Source organism: Microcaecilia unicolor, chromosome 11, assembly GCF_901765095.1.
Source record: "Microcaecilia unicolor chromosome 11, aMicUni1.1, whole genome shotgun sequence".
In the NCBI taxonomy this organism is placed as follows: domain Eukaryota; kingdom Metazoa; phylum Chordata; class Amphibia; order Gymnophiona; family Siphonopidae; genus Microcaecilia; species Microcaecilia unicolor.
In genome coordinates, this window is record NC_044041.1 from 32087429 (window position 1) to 32103693 (window position 16265).

General features: G+C 43.9%; 1 protein-coding gene across 1 annotated transcript in view; it reads left to right on the forward strand.

The window, feature by feature from the left end:
- The first annotated feature begins 349 nt into the window (after positions 1–349).
- LOC115479946 (N-alpha-acetyltransferase 25, NatB auxiliary subunit-like) overlaps positions 350–16265 on the forward strand; it is an 82504-nt gene continuing 66588 nt past the window's right edge. The window contains 4 exon segments of the mRNA XM_030218284.1: positions 350–466; positions 8065–8150; positions 8434–8572; positions 11494–11612. Of these exon segments, the coding sequence (XP_030074144.1) occupies positions 409–466; positions 8065–8150; positions 8434–8572; positions 11494–11612 (402 nt within the window). The 5' untranslated portion in view covers positions 350–408.

Below are 16265 nucleotides of genomic sequence, written 5' to 3' on the forward strand. Positions count from 1 at the left end.
TCTGCTTTTCAGAAGCGGGACCACATCTGCCCTTCTCCAGTCATCCCACCACTTCCCACTAAAGAAGCACTGACGCACACATTTGTTGCCGCAAAAGTAACCGATTTCGGAGAAATTGCCCCCGAGAGGATCCAACTATTCAAAAATGATCGACAGAGTGTTAACTACAACAGGAATTACCCCTCTCTGGACACGGTCAAGGAGTTTGCTGAATCCTGGCGGCGCTCAAGTTCTCCCAGCACCCACAGAGCTGGCTCCTGTGCGCGCACACCCACACCCACACCCAAACTGATACAGTACCAACATTCACACTACACAAACAATCTGCCGGGGGCGCAGCCGCTGTCACTTTAAGGCCGCCGTGCTTTCTCCTCTGCGCATGCGCCCTGTGCCTCTGCGCTTGTCATCATGGCGACGCGGGGCCATGTGCAGGATCCCAACGACAGACGGCTCAGACCCATTTATGGTAGGTTTTCTCAGGACTCCGAGGCTGGGTTTCAGGGGTCGCCGCGTTCTGGGCGGCTTGTCTTAGGCTCCCAGGCGCCCAGAGCTTTCGTGCGGGCCTGGCCTTCGTTTCGTGGGGAGAAGAGGGCCGAGCGGCTAGGCCCGGGCTCGGACCTCGGGCTGGAGTGAGGAAGGAAGGGTTTGGGGCGCCCTGTCTTTCGGCTTAATTCCCGCAGGAGGCGGGGGACTGTGGGAGACCCACCCGATGGCTTTGCAAAAGACAAGAAGTTGGAGTATAGAAAGGAAGGAAGCGAGGCTGCTGCCGCTCGCCCCGTTTCCCCCGAAGACTCTCGAGGCCTGTGCCAGGTGGAAAGAGGGGTGCTATCCGGAAGGCGTTATTTCGGGGAGACGGGTGGGGGAGGGGTAAAGGTTTGCGTTGTCGTGTCAGACGATTTAATGCTTTTTTTGTTGTTGTTGTTGTCCTTATAAATTGGATAAGCTGTGTAGTATCAATGCAGGTAGTGGTTTCTGTGTATGAGAGATGCAGTGCAGGGGTTTCTCTCAGTTTTTGTACTGGTGGGAATTTACTTTGGACCAGCTTGGCCTGAAACTTGAAGGTTTATAAATCCAAGTTATTCATTTTACATTTTTGAATTGAGGGCTAGGTGGCTATTGTTAAAAACGCTCATGGTTGCATCGTGGTTGTTGGTAAATGCTCCAGAGTTTTAAAATGTTTGTTTTTTAAACTTGTAAAGGTCTCCTGGCTGTTTAATGCGTTATTTTATAATTATTTTTTACTAGGACTCAAGATTGTTTAGTACACATGATTTGTTTTGAGGACAGAAGCTAATAGTTCCAATTCTTTGAATTTTATTTAAATTTTTGTAGTTTCGAAATAGTTTTAAAGATTTAAACACTGGCATTAGTAAGGATGCTATAAGGACATGGGTATTCAAAAGGTATAGAATACGGTACTTAACATTTTGCTTTTCTTAAGTGGTTCCCAACCTTTTTAAAGACATACATACCCCAAAATATTTTGTTGCACACCAGTTTTTGTGGCTCTGCATGGTGCTTGTTAATTGCCATACTCTGGGGCTTATTTTATATCCAGGAATGAGAAAGGCATGAATAAGTACAAGTATGCTTAACCATAAAGGAGCCTCCGTCAAGATTAAAAACCACTTTTGGTGTTGAGGTACTGAGAGCAGAGCCCTTCTATACTTTTTTTCCTCCCCCCTGTGGTATACTGGATCAGGCTTGAAGACATGCTGGTTGGGGAATGCGGCTTTAGATAAAACACACTTCCTTCACTGAAACATTTTTAAAGCCCTATTGACTTATCTTTGTGTTATCATCTGCCTAGTTAGACAAGTGTGTAGTATTGGGATTCCAAAATCATGGATTGTTATATTGATTCTGTCTCTGATGCTGTGGTTTTGGGAAAATTATTTTTCCACCTTGTATCCTAATTTTACTAACCTCTAACTGGGTAACATTCCACCCCACATCAGAAGCTGTCACACACTATTAATAAATTCCCAGACCTATGCACTTTAAGAACGTGTGCATGAAGTAAAATGTTTTGAAGAAGTTCATCTGAAATGGAGTCATTTGCTGTATAGCCCTTGTAATTCAGTTCTTGTACATAACTGCTGTGGAATGCATCTTACAAATGTATATTGGAGTGTGGTATAAAGATCATAAATCACTTTTGTTAATGTCAATGTAAAAACTAAATTTTGTGTTATTTGCATTGTTAATTGGTTGCATTTCTGTGTGATTGCCCTACATTTTTCCTTTGGTCCCATTTGCTGATTGATAGTAGTACATTTTGAATTACTGTGAGTGAATAGCCATTTCAGAATCACATATGACATACTGATACTGAAAATAATTGGTATTCTGATACTTCCATGGTCTTCTATAATGAATGTGAGTTACTGTTGTCTATAGAACAAGAAAGAGATCTTGGAGTGATTTATATCCAATGAGTTTAAAGGTAGCAAAATAGTTCTGCAAGACAGTGGTCAGTTGGAAGGATGCTAGGACATACAGGGAGAGGCATGTGTAGTAGAAGATAATGCCACTGTACAGATTGCTGAGACCTCACCTGGAATATGGTATTCAGTTTTAGGGGCCTTATCACTGAAGAACGTAAGACAGTGGAGGCAGTCCAGAGAAGGGCTGCCAAATGGTGCAGGGTCTACTCTATAGGCCCTGTGAGGTGAGTCTTGGGGATCTAGGGGTGTGGAAAGACAGAGGAAATATGGTAGACATTAAAAATGTATTTAAAGTGTTTGAAACAAAGCTTTTTCAATGGAAATTTTAAACAAGGGACCATGATATGAATCTTCAAGGATTAGACTCTGAAGCAGCATAAGGAACTTTTCTTTTTTCTTTTTTTTCCCCCCATGGAAAGGATGATGGATTTGTAGAATGTCTTCTGGGAGCAGGTAAGAGTCTAACGTATTAACAGATTTCAAGAAGGCATGCCCTGATCATGAAGGATTCTTAGTGAAGATACAACAGAAAAAATAATTAGCATGTAGGTCTCTAGCAGTCTGCAAGTATGGTAATAACTAGATATCTTGGAAACGCATGTGCTGTGTGGTAGGTTGTACCCTCCTGTTGACTAGGGTTGTGTGATGGGTTAGTGATGGCAGAGCATAGTACAAAAGGGTAATGGGAGGTGCGGCTAAGAGGCCAGATGTATGTTTAACAGGTACTTTAGTGTTCATGGCTACTGTTGGATTATTGCAGGACCTTGTGCTTGGACATAAAAAGGAGTGCTGAGTGTGAATTAACTGGGGGCCTGGCAAGTTGAGCTACCCAGAATGGTGGTGTCCAGGAAAGGAAGATGACAAAAGCTACCTTTTGATGTAAGGATTAATATCCTACAGGCAGTCCTCTGTAGCAGACAGTGGCAATATCCTTCACAGAGTGGATGGAAATGTAACTGGCAGGACCTGCATGGGCAGTTTCTCCCCCTACCCCCCTCAAATGGCATATGGTTAGGGTAGATGAATGCAGTTCCCTGCAAACACATTAAAACTAGTACACATTGACTAGATGTGACCTATCTGATAAGGGCTGTATTTCCTTGGCATTTTCCCTATAGATTCAAAAAGGGAGGCAACCTTGACTCCTCAGTAAGTCCCAGTGTGTATTAATACCTTAGCAGAGAGACGCAGATATTGGCTAAACATTATCGTGATGGTATAAAAATACTGTAGACACGTCAAGAGGCTGACTGAGGAGTGAGTCTAGCAGAGTGCCAGTGAGGCTCTTCCTTGTGTTGTTGTATGGCCCTCCGCCCTCCTGGCTCCGGTTTGTTTGCTCTTTTTGAAGGGGGAGGGGAGTTAGGACCTTGTGCCTGTTCTACTACTACTACTATTTAGCATTTCTATAGCGCTACAAGGCGTACGCAGCGCTGCACAAACATAGAAGAAAGAGAGTCCCTGCTCAAAGAGCTTACAATCTGGGCGGCTTCACCACTGCCACACTTACAACCACCGGGGGTGGGGTGGAGACTCCCAGTGTGCGTTGCTTTTGTGGGCGTTTTCATTGCTTCTCGCTCAGCCACTGGTGTTGCAACCACCGTGGCAGGTGCTGTTTTGGCCATGGTAGCTGAGGAGGTCATGACAGGGCTTTCCCATGCATCTGATTGCCTGCTGTATCCGACGAGGGAGATGCTCTCGTTGGGGTTGGCCTCGGTGGGAGTTGGTTAGGAATGCACCTCAGGGTTTCCCCGGAGTTCATTTGGGTCTTGTATCAGGCCTGGCGGTCCAGAGATCCTCAGGGATCTTTCATGGGATCGGGCCATATTGTGCTGCATATTCCTGCAGTGGGTCAAGACCTTCCTAAGCGCCCAAGGCTGGATTTTCTGGAGGAGGCTTTTGAGGATTTGGGGTCTGAAGATGGCTGCAGTGATCTGGAAGAAGAGGTTCTGGTGGCCCTTGCCAGAGCCCTACCCCTGCGGGTGAAGGTCCTTCGGTGGCTCGCATTTTCCAGGAGCTTATTTCTCAGGTCTCTTCGGTGCTCAAGTTTGGTGGGGGACATCGTCTGAAAAATGGATCCTCTGGTCAAGGGGGTTTGGCAACCTCCAAAGGCCTTCCCCATGAATTGGGACCTCTGTGAAATTGTTCATGTGGAGTGGGCCTTGCTGGATACTCCTGGCAGGTGGTTTGGGCTATGCCAAGACACTGGTTCTGGCCACAGACCGGGAGATGTTGAGGCCTCCAATGCTGAATGCCCTGGTTACTGCGGTCATCGAGAAGACCATGATTCCTGTGGATAGAGATGCGGGGAGGGTGTTTCTTCCTTTATCCAGGGTATGGCAGTTGCACTTTCAAATCTGGCATCTTCTTTCCTTCTGGGCACCACAGACCTGCGATTATTTACAGGTGTTGGGGTCCATGGCAACATCAATTAGAAGTGGGCCAGGAGCCATATGAGGCCTCTAAAACAGGCTCTCCTGTCTTGCTGGTTTCTGCAGTCGCAGGAGTTGGATATAAGGGTTCCCTTACTGGGGGGAGGACAGGTGCAGTCTGCAGTGGTAGCTGGACTCCGCCAACCTGGTTTGTGGAGTGGGTCTGGCAGTGCCAGAGTGTATGGTGGTGACAGATGCCAGCCTCCTGGTCTGGGGGGGACCCACTGCCTTGGCCAGGTTACTCTTCGGTCGACTTTGGAGTGTCGTTGGTCTTTCAGCCAACTTGAGGCCTGATCTATCACTCTCGCTATTTGGGCTTTCTGGCCGCAAGGCGGTCAGGGTGCTGTTGGACAATGTGTGTGAATTGCCAGGGGGCACCAAGAACATGCAGGTGGCATAGGAGATCTCATCCCTGAAGGCCTGGGCGGAAGTTCATCTGCATGACCTCATGGCGGCTCATGGGAGGAGCAGACAACCTGAAGGCGGACTTCCTGAGCAGGCACACTTTGGACCCCACTGAGTGGAATCTGGGGTCAGAGGCGTTCGACAGGGTCGTCCAGGCGTGTGGGTGTCCAGTGATGGATCTCATGGTGATGGCAGATGCTAAAGCCCCACGGTTCTTCAGTCACAAACAGGACCCTCGGGCAGATGGAATAGATGCCTCGACCTGCTGTTGTCTTCCTTCGTAGGCCACTGGTGGGTCGGGTTCTCCAGCAGATAGGCTTCCCGGTCTGGTAGTCTTGGTGGCTCCCGAGTGGCCATGCCGTCCATGGTACAGGGATCTTGTCCGTCTTGTAGCAAGCCCTCTGCTGTCTCGCAGGGGTCTGAGCCATCTTCTGGTTCAGGATCTGATCGTCATGCCGGATCTGTCTCCATTCTTGCTTACAGCTTGGCTCTCGAACGGGCTCCACTGCAGAAGAGAGAGTATTAAGCAGTTGTGATTTCTACTGTGTTGCGGTCCCGTTGGAGGTCGACTTCTCTAGCCTATCTGCGATATTGGTGTATTTTTGAGAAGTGGTGTCGGGACAGGGATATATCGCGTCTTCAAGCAACGGTGTTGGAGATCCCACGCATCAGCAGCTGGACCGGTTTTGAGGGCTGACAAGGAGAAATGAAGGCTTACCTGCTAATTTTCTTAACTTTTGACGGTCCAGCGCCCACCTGTGCAAGTTATGGTAGCTGTGTGTGTGTATATGTGGATTTTTCTCTCCCTAGGGGGGTGGGAGAGTCGGAGGACTTCAGGGCTACGGTTTCAATGGTGTATAGTTCTTGATTGTAGTCCAGATTGCTGGGCTTCGTTTGCTGCTAAGTGTTGATTCACACAATTGGGGGGAAACAAATTATGCAAAGGCATACCGTTGTGCATGGTGCAGCAAGTGATGGTTTCTTTGGGGTCTCTTGGCTCTTTGGCTCCTTGGTTTTCTGCTTTTATAGTTACATATTGGCTAGTTGAGGGATGGCACTGTGCTTATATACAGGGTCAGAAAGATTTGGTGTGCTCAGCTTCCATCTGCTAGTAGGCGAGCATAACCTATGTGTTAGCAGCTGGATCGGTCTGGAGGGCCTAAAGGAAAGAAAATTAGCAGGTAAGCCCTAATTTCTCCTTCCTGCTTATAACCTATACAGTTAGTTTGTCTTCTTTTATATTTTTAAGCCTTTATTTTGGATTTTTCTTTAATAAAAAAAAAGTAGCTCTGGCTTTATAGCTTTCACCCAGTACAAATCATGGACCAAAGCATGATTTAAGTTACAGGCCAAAAAATGCAGGAGGTTTGCACATCCGTTCCCATGTACAATTCTGAAGCGGTGCATCTTCTTTTCAAAGGTTTTAGTTTATTGGGTCATTCCATGCCAAGTGGTCTAAACCTTCCCACCATCATGTCTCCAATTTTGTTCAAATTTTATCTGTTGCGTGAGTCAGGTATTAAACGAAGTTTCCCAAAATTTGAGGTCTCTCTGCAATAGTTGCAGATCTAGACCCCCTTTTCTGAAAGGTTGTCAGTCCATGAGCGCGCGGCATTTACCAAAATGCCATTTTTGGGGTCTAATAAAATCCAAACACATTTATAAGAATGGCTAAAAAATTAATATCCTGTCCAGTTTTTGATGCTAATTCCGATGAAATACATTTTAACATTATGGATGCAAAATCCAGTCAAGTTGACTCACAAAGTGTGCATCAAAATTGGTCGCGACTCATCAGAACATATTTGGACCAGTATTCAGACCGCAACAACTTCCATGCAAACAAAGATACGGACTTGAAATTTTGAACAAGCATTATGCTTGTGCTGGACATAATACTGCCAGATTTGCAACTAACCAGCATCTATAACCGCCCTGCAGGATCTCTTCAAAGTTTTTGTTCTTGCAAGATACCATTGTGTGGCAGCTGTCAGCTTTAGTGCCTGCTAAACAGGTTTCACACTGGTTGCCAACGCTTCATAACACCTAATTAAAATGACAAGAAATAAAAAGGACTAATAGTTTTAAAAAGTCTCTCTCTGTGATGTTAGTCGACGTTGATTTAATGAGAGTATTATTAATATGACTTAATTGCTGTAAGTACATTTTCAAAACCAGCCTTGGCAGGTTTTCTTTCCCAGCCATAACGCTTATGACTGTGTGTAACAGGTCAATGATGAAATGTGTTGACTTTTTAGTAGACCATGTGACTGGATTCCCAAGAGTAGGGTGATCGTTGTGGACACTGTCGGGAAGCCATTTACTCTCCCAAAGTTCATATAATCTTATCTTCAGTCATGGCTCAAGAGTTAATCAGACTTTTACATCATTCCCAGGTAGTACTAGATCTTGTATGCAAATGTGTAATGTGAAAAGCCTTTGAAACTGAGCTTGTATAAAATGGACTGCAGGTGTGAGAGAGCAGGTTTGACAGCAGTACACGGTGTATGGCCTTTTGAATGCAGTGTGCTGTGAGAATTGATGGGAAAACTGCAGCATCTCTAAGGTCTTGTATGAACATAGGGCTGCAGAAGGCAGGCAAATGCACAGAAACAGAAGTACCTACCCCTTCTGAAGGAAATGAGCCTTGCCCACAGGTTCTCTTATAAACTGAAAGAAAACATCTTTTGTTACAGAAATGCACTTAGTACAAAATAACACAAGTGGAGACTTTTTAATTTGCTCCTGCCTACCTAATGTAATCTTGACTTCTTTTTTTTAAGATTACCTCGATAATGGAAATAACAAGATGGCAATCCAGCAGGCTGATAAACTTCTAAAAAAGCATAAGGATCTTCACTGTGCTAAGGTACAATTGTCATGCTGCTTCTTAAATGTCATGGGTATGCTGTCGGGGCCGGTGGTCATTCCTAAGAGGTTCTAAAGACCATTGTCAGTCTGAGGGCTACAGGGACAACCTCTGTTTCCCTTACTAAACCAGCAAGAGCCACCACTGTAATGACAAGTCATTTTCCCTAGGCCTAAGCATACCAACTTTGTGCTTTTTATTTGTTTCTGTAAAGTGATCCCTGGTATAGCTTTATTCCTTCCTTAGAAAGTGAACTCAAAATGCCAATTCTTTTGCTTTCTAGGTCCTAAAAGCTATTGGTTTACAGAGAACAGGAAAGCAAGAGGAAGCTTTTGTTCTAGCGCAGGAAGTAGCCGCTCTTGAACCTACTGATGATAATTCTTTGCAAGCATTAACCATTCTTTACCGGGAGATGCATAGACGTAAGTTTTCATGTTTTTCTGCTTGCAATATGGTTTCCTGCATAGAAGCAAATGCGGGCACTAGAGGCCATTAGTGCCAGACTAGCGCCTGCATTTGCTCCCCCCAGAATGCTTAGAAGCCTCTACCACGGCAATCAAGGAGCATGCCAAATGATACTGTCACTATTGTACGAGAATCGCAGGGCATACCTAATGACCTAATTAGGTCATTAGGTATGCCCTGCGATTCTCGTACAAGAGCACCCTTAAGAAGGGCACCCCCTTCCAGCTGGTGTTGGGGTGTCTGGATAGGCCAATACCTTCCTTCGCCACCTCCCTTAATAGTTTCTGGTTGTCCGGTGGACAGCAGACCCCCCTCCCAAAAAAAAAAAACACATGATAGTCTGGTGGTCCACTGGACCCCAGACCCCCTCCCTTTGAAAATAACATCCTGGTGGTCCAGTGGAACCCCTGGCCAGGACCCCGACCTAGCCTACCTTGAAGAAAGGAGCAGGGCTAGAACTCCTTCCCTCCTCCTTCTGGGCGGTCGTCAAAATGGCGGTGCCCTGCCTAGTGCATCCTGGGATGCACTGGGCAGGGCTTAGTTACCATATAAGCTCTGAGCACATGCCTAGGTACAATTCTCCCGCAGAACTCAACAGCTCCCTAATGCTCAGTGCTGACATTGTCTAAATTTGCATGTAATTAGTGCTGAGCATTAGGGAACTGTGCTGCAGTGCTGTTGTGGCAGTATTTTTCTGGCACTGTAGAGAACAGCACTGGAGTTTTGAGCATCTGCCTGTAGTTGCTTTAGGATTTCAGATCTCTGCTTCATCTGCGTTTCAGCACGTTCTCTGTTACTGAAGGGTGATGGCGTTTAAGGCTAGGCTGCCTGCTTAAAAGCAGAGTTCTTTCATCTTCCCACTCTTAGGGTGACAGGTTTCTGTAGAGCAGGAATACATTGTTAAAAGTTTGTTCTTGAAATTTACTTCTAGGGCTTTGTGGCACCTGCAAAGCAAGCCAGGTGATACTTCTCATGCAGTTAAAACATAAACAATAAAATCCAGATAATTGTTTGATCTAGATAAAACAAGCAAAATCATGTGGTGCCCTTTATTTTTATTTCAGCACTGATGTCGATATTAATGTTGCTCAAGTTTCTATTTAACTACTCCCATCATTATGGAGAACTGCTGTGTTAGTGCCCATTAAAATCCTTGTGTAGATCTCATAGAAGTAACTTTATAACAGGTTTTTCCACAAGCATAGGCTGTTTTACACAAAGAAAGGCTTAATATAAAAGGTGAGCAGACATTGCATATTTTCACTTGCATTACTAGGCGTGTAGTTTGGGTGGAGCATGGTTGGAGTTTTGATGTATAAGTGTAATAAAATATACAAGTAAACACACATTACACTTGCTTTGGAATAGGTGTAAATTTGCATTCACATGCTATCAGGGCTGATTCTGGAAGGCTAAAGGGTGCTTATTACCTCTCTATATATTATTTGCCTTTTTGGACGTCTTAGGTGTCCTGTTACAAATAAAATCATGCCTATAAATACAGAAGAGGTGTGGACTCAAAAGATCTTAAAACCAGGAGGCATGATTAAGTGTATGTTTGTAAGGCTTTCAGAGTTTTTTTTTAATTCTGTTTGATGTAATTATGCACTGTATACCACCTATAAATATGGATTTAAATTTATTGCATTTATAGGTCTTAACTTTATTTCTTTCTTGTGGTAAATTCCCCTTCTCTCCTTGTCAAAGATGGTATGTCAGGTCGATACTAATACTGTCACTGACTCTGGGACCTAGAGGAAAGTCCCAGAACTTATCTAGTGCTGTTCTGCAGCCAACAGTAGCTCCTCCCCTGGACTGACTGACTTTTCTCCACTCCTTCCACCCCACTAAACCCACTCGTATTACATTGTGTCTGAGCCCTGCACTACACCTGAGAGAGAGGATTATTATAACCTATAAATAATCAGAGTGAACCCCTTCTTGAGCTAATGTGTTTCTAATCCAAAGGTGCTGGGATCTTCTAAGATTTTGAGATTACATAGGTCCCTTTTATCAGATACTTCAGCCTACAAATAATCCATTATTTTCCTTAACCAAGAACTTTGCGCTATCCATTTGAGATCAAACTGGTCATCATATCCTGGATAGGAATCAAGTGATTAATGCATAATTCAAATAGTGTCTAGAGAGTAATGTTTTGCTACACTAGTTTTCCTGTTATTGCTCCTGTTTTATGAGATATGCAGGTCACATAATTAATCACCTATCATGACTGATCTACCTGTTTTTCTTGTTTGTTTTTTTTTAATATTGGTCGTACTTTTTTTTTTTTTTATTACTATAATGTATTCTAGTTAAAAAAAAAAAAAAAAAAAGAAATTGGAACTAAAATATAGATGATCCAAAACCATATTTTTGAAGGCAGTAAACCAGAGCCTTATCCCCTGATTCTGTAAAAAGTTGCCAAAAACTGCATGCGCAAATTTAGGTGTGTTCCTGATTTGCGTGTTCAATTTAATAGAATAATGAGCCAATTAGTGCCAATTGGCTTTTAATAAGCAATTACTGGTACTAATTAGACTTGGAACCTACAGGATGAAATGAGGGCGTGGTTTTGAGTTACACACCTAATTACAGAAGATGGGTGCTCATGCATAAATTTAGGTGCGGGCATTTGCACCACGTTTCTGCTTAAGTAATTGCACCGAACTTTAGCAGCTTATAGAATACTGTTTACGTGGGTATTTTTTGGCAACAATTTTTAAGGTGCCATACACAGAATCTAGCTCTTAGTGTATAAATAGTTTTGTCATTTATTTTTGTTCTAATTTAGGGCTTATGTACACTCAAATTTTCTCACTTCCCCAAAATATATTTTTTTTCAATTGTTTGGTTGTTCATTTCTGGTTTGATCTAGCGGAGCTGGTGACTAAACTTTATGAAGCAGCTGTAAAGAAGGTCCCCAGCAGTGAGGAGTACCATTCTCATCTCTTTATGGCTTACGCCAGGGTTGGCGAGTACAAGAAAATGCAGCAGGTATGCACTAAAGTGGTTTACTTTGTGATCCTTTGTTTTAAAAGGAAGCATACTGCTTATGGAAAGAGTACTTTTCCAGGAACACTCTGCAAACGTTTATAGATCTACATTGGAAACAATAGCATCCTCCTTTGGCAGGCCACAGAACATGATTATGTACCTTTTTAATGTTTTTTTACACCTTGCTTGGAGTATTTGTTTGAACAAGCAAATAAGTTCATTTGTATTTCACAGTTGTCCAGTGAAAACTCCACAGCGTATAAAATGATCTATATTAGTCTTTTTGGACGTACGCCATGCCTTCCACCTGTTTTCACACCCAGGCCTTACTTAGTGGTATTTTCTCCTTTTAATTTTTTTGTACTGATATGAAAACTGTTCATACTTGTTTACATTTGAGTTTTCATACTGCTTTGGCACAGCGAACAGTTACATGACTGATTTCATGGCTTTTTTTTTTTTTTGTACCGTGGATGGATTTTGTTTTCTACGCTCTTTTGGGATGTAAGGATCTAGTTATAAAAACTTTTTCAAATTTAAATTCAAAGGCTACAACATATTAAAATACATTTTAAGACCTTTAGCGATTGTCTCATTTGCACAGATATGAAGGAGAGGTCCATCTGTGTCTGACAGTTTCTTTGAAATGGATTTCCACTTCTGCTGTATCTGGTGTCTTCCAGGATAAAAACTTTAAAAGAGGTAATTGTAACAAAATTGACAGAGGCAGGTGACACATCATAGACTAACCAGCAAGTCCAGTTGTCAAATGCATCAGATATCTGTATAATGCATCTTTTGAACTGGACTCTAGTTCTCAAAAGTTCATGCCTCAGTAAGCTGGTTAGTCTGGAAGGTGCCCACCTGCCTCTGTCAGTTTGGTTACACCAAACTAAGACAGCTGCCTCTAATTTTTGTTATCTTTTGTTTTATTATATATTTTTTTAGGTATTTTAAGACCCGATGAGAGTTTAACTTTTTTTTGGTTCTTAAAGCATATGTAAAATTCCTATTAGGATTGTGATACAAAGTTCCCCTTGCTGATGTGGGAAAGTATGATGTGCTTGCAGTTGGAGGGCAACAGTAGATGCTTTCTGTGGAACATTTAGACATTATAGCTTGAGAAACTAAATTAATGCATGATAATCATGCAGTGCTCCATGGTGCTCCACGTGGACTATCCTGCCCTAGTGACATTGGGATAATTTGAGTCATGTTTCTAGACTGCTAATGTATTATTCAACGATTTTTATGAGAACAAAATTTACGAATTGCAAGTAAATCAATACATTCAAGTTGTACATCAAGTTAACTTCCATAACAATTTTAACCTCCCAATTTTAACCTCCCAACCTCCACTTCCCCCACCCCCTCCTTACCCTCCATATTTCCCCCGCATATTATCTCTTCATGGCACCGAACTATCTTCTCAGCTATATTCATAATTTATTAAGGATTAGGCTTCTTCCCTGCTGTGTTAGCTTGTCTAAGTAGGGGCTCCAGATCTTAAGAAATCGGTCCTTGCGTTTATATGAACCTCTGGCCTCTTGCGCTTTCCCATGTTAATACTTGGTGCACTTGGTTGCGCCAGTGCCAGAATTCAGAGTATCCTGTGAAGTCCACATTTGCAGGATGCATTTTCTTGCTATCAAACAAAGCTTGCAGCACAGCATCATCTCTCCCGCCAAAGCCCCCTGAATGAGCCAGGGCAGTCAAGCACCACCTGAATAGGTGTTCCCTGGACACGACTCGACATCAAAAGGGAGAGAAAGCCACCACCCGCCTCCAAAAACAACGTATAACTGAACATCCCCAAAACCCATGATAAAGAGATTGTCAGAAGATTTACACTTCTGGCAGGTGGGCTTTTTCAATCCTCCCCCCCCCCCCCACCCCGCTCTAAATAACTAAAAATAACTCCTTAAAAACCTTCATTGGACCCTACCTATCCTTCTAACTGGAGTGCAGGAGTGGCCTAGTGGTTAGGGTGGTGGACTTGGTCCTGGGGAGCTGAGTTCGATTCCCACCTCAGGCAGCTCCTTGTGACTCTGGGCAAGTCACTTAACCCTCCATTGTCCCTATGTAAGCCGCATGAGCCTGCCATGAGTGGGAAAAGCGTGGGGTACAAATGTAACAAACAACAACTATCGCCCCATCTCCCTCCTCCCTTTCCTATCCAAGATACTTGAACGTGCTGTTCACTGCCGTTGCCTTGACTTTCTTTCATCTCAAGCTATTCTTGATCCACTTCAATCTGGCTTTTGCCCCCTTCATTCAACTGAAACAACGCTTGCTAAAGTCTCCAATGATCTGTTCCTAGCCAGATCCAAAGGTCTCTATTCTATCCTCATCCTTCTCTATCTGCTGCTTTTGACACTGTTGATCACAGCCTACTCCTTGATACTCTGTCCTCACTTGGATTTCAGGGCTCTGTTCTTTCCTGGTTTTCTTCTTATCTCTCCAGCGTACCTTTAGTGTAGTAGATCCTCTTCTACTTCTATCCACTGTCAGTTGGTGTACCTCAGGGATCTGTCCTGGACCTCTTCTCTTCTCCATCTATACTTCTTCCCTTGGTACTCTGATCTCATCCCATGGTTTTCAGTATCATCTTTATGCTGATGACTCCCAGATCTACCTCTCCACACCAGAAATCTCCAGCCGAAACCAGGCCAAAGTATCAGCCTGCCTGTCTGACATTGCTGCCTGGATGTCTCAGCGCCAACTGAAAATAACATGACCAAGGCTGGGCTTCTTACTCTTTCCCCCTAAACCAACCTCTCCTCCTCCCCCATTCTCGATTTCTGTGGATAACACTCTCATCCTTCCTGTCTCATCAGCTCGTAACCTTGGGGTCGTCTTCGACTCCTCCCTCTCCTTCTCTGCACATATTCAACAGACTGCTAAAACCTGTCGTTTCTTTCTCTATAATATCAGCAAAATTCGCCCTTTCCTTTACTACCAGAACCCTCATCCACGCTCTTATCACCTTTCGCTTAGACTATTGCAACTTGCTTCTCACAGGTCTCCCACTTGAGCCATCTCTCTCCTCTTCAATCTGTTCAAAATTCTGCTGCATGACTAATACTTCCGCCAGGGTCGTTATGCTTATATTAGCCCTCTCCTCAAGTCACTTCACTGGCTTCCTATCCGTTTCCGCATACAGTTCAAACTCCTCTTATTAACCTATAAGTGCATTCACTCTGCTAGCTCCTCAGTACCTCTCCACTCTCATCTCTCCCTACATTCCTCCTCGGGAACTCCGTTCACTGGGTAAATCTCTCTTATCTGCACCCTTCTCCTCCACCGCTAACTCCAGACTCCGTTCCTTTTATCTTGCTGCACCATATGCCTGGAATAGACTTCCTGAGCCGGTACTTCACACTCCATCTCTGGCCGTCTTCAAATCTAAGCTAAAAGCCTACCTTTTTGATGCTGCTTTTAACTCCTAACCCTTATTCACTTGTTCAGACCCTTATTTTATCATCCTCACCTTAATATTCCCTTCTCTTGTTTGTCTGTCCTAATTAGATTGTAAGCTCTGTCGAGCAGGGACTGTCTCTTCATGTTCAAGTGTACAGCTCTGCGTACTTGTAGTAGCGCTATAGAAATGATAAGTAGTAGTTAGTAGTAACTTGTGAAAAGTATACTCTGTTAACAACTCTATATGCACATTCCCGATATCCTGCTCCGTTGATTAATTGGGGGATGTTCTTGAGGTGAGCTACAATGTCCCAGGAAGCAAGATCACATCCCATGTCCAACTACCATCGTCGCCGAAGTTGGGCCAGCTCCTTCCCAGGTACCATAGACCAATTTCTTATGTAGATTGGATATGGAAGGAGCCTCTTCAGAGATCTCCCCAACAAGGTCTTAATTTTCTCTCCCAATTTAAATTTGAGTGCCTCTTTATCGAGAGAGTGGACATAGTGCTTCAGCTGGCAGTGGGCAAAAGTATCACCCCATCGAATGGACTCACTAGGAATCAAATGGTCTAGAGGTCTGGGCTCTCCTGCCTGATCTACCACTGCCCCCAATTACTGAGACCGTGAGCATCCCACCATACAAACACCTGAGTTCTCCTGCCCAGGTCTGAACATTGGGTTCCCTCTAATAGTTAGAAGTTCTGACACTTGTGGGTTGCCGCCCAGTGCTTTCCCAGGAGAACTCATGCCTCTCGCATAGGCCCAGAAGTACAGATCTACCCATTATTTGTGGCAAGAGGGACTATCCCCCTGCAATAACGAAATGAATTGATAGGGTCTAACACAGTCTTTCTCTAGTTCTAGAGGTGTATGATAGAGGCAAATATCCAATCACATACATGTCTCAAATTACAAGCAATATTATAATATTTAATATTGGGTAAGCCCATTCTGCCCTGGTTTCCACCCCCCCCCCCCCCCCCCAATAGTAATGGCATACGAATTTTTGCCTTGTATGCCCAAACAAAACTTCATCAACTAGGGCGCTATAGCATTCTTATGTCTTTCTTTAATAACCGCAAAGGCAAAGTTTGCATACATATAACCATCTGGGGAGAATTACCATGCAAATGAAACACAACCGGCCTGACAGTGATAATGTCAAAGCTCTCCAAGCATCCAATTGCTGTTTCCTTAGCGTCCCTCCGGACCGGACCAGGATTGGACTGAT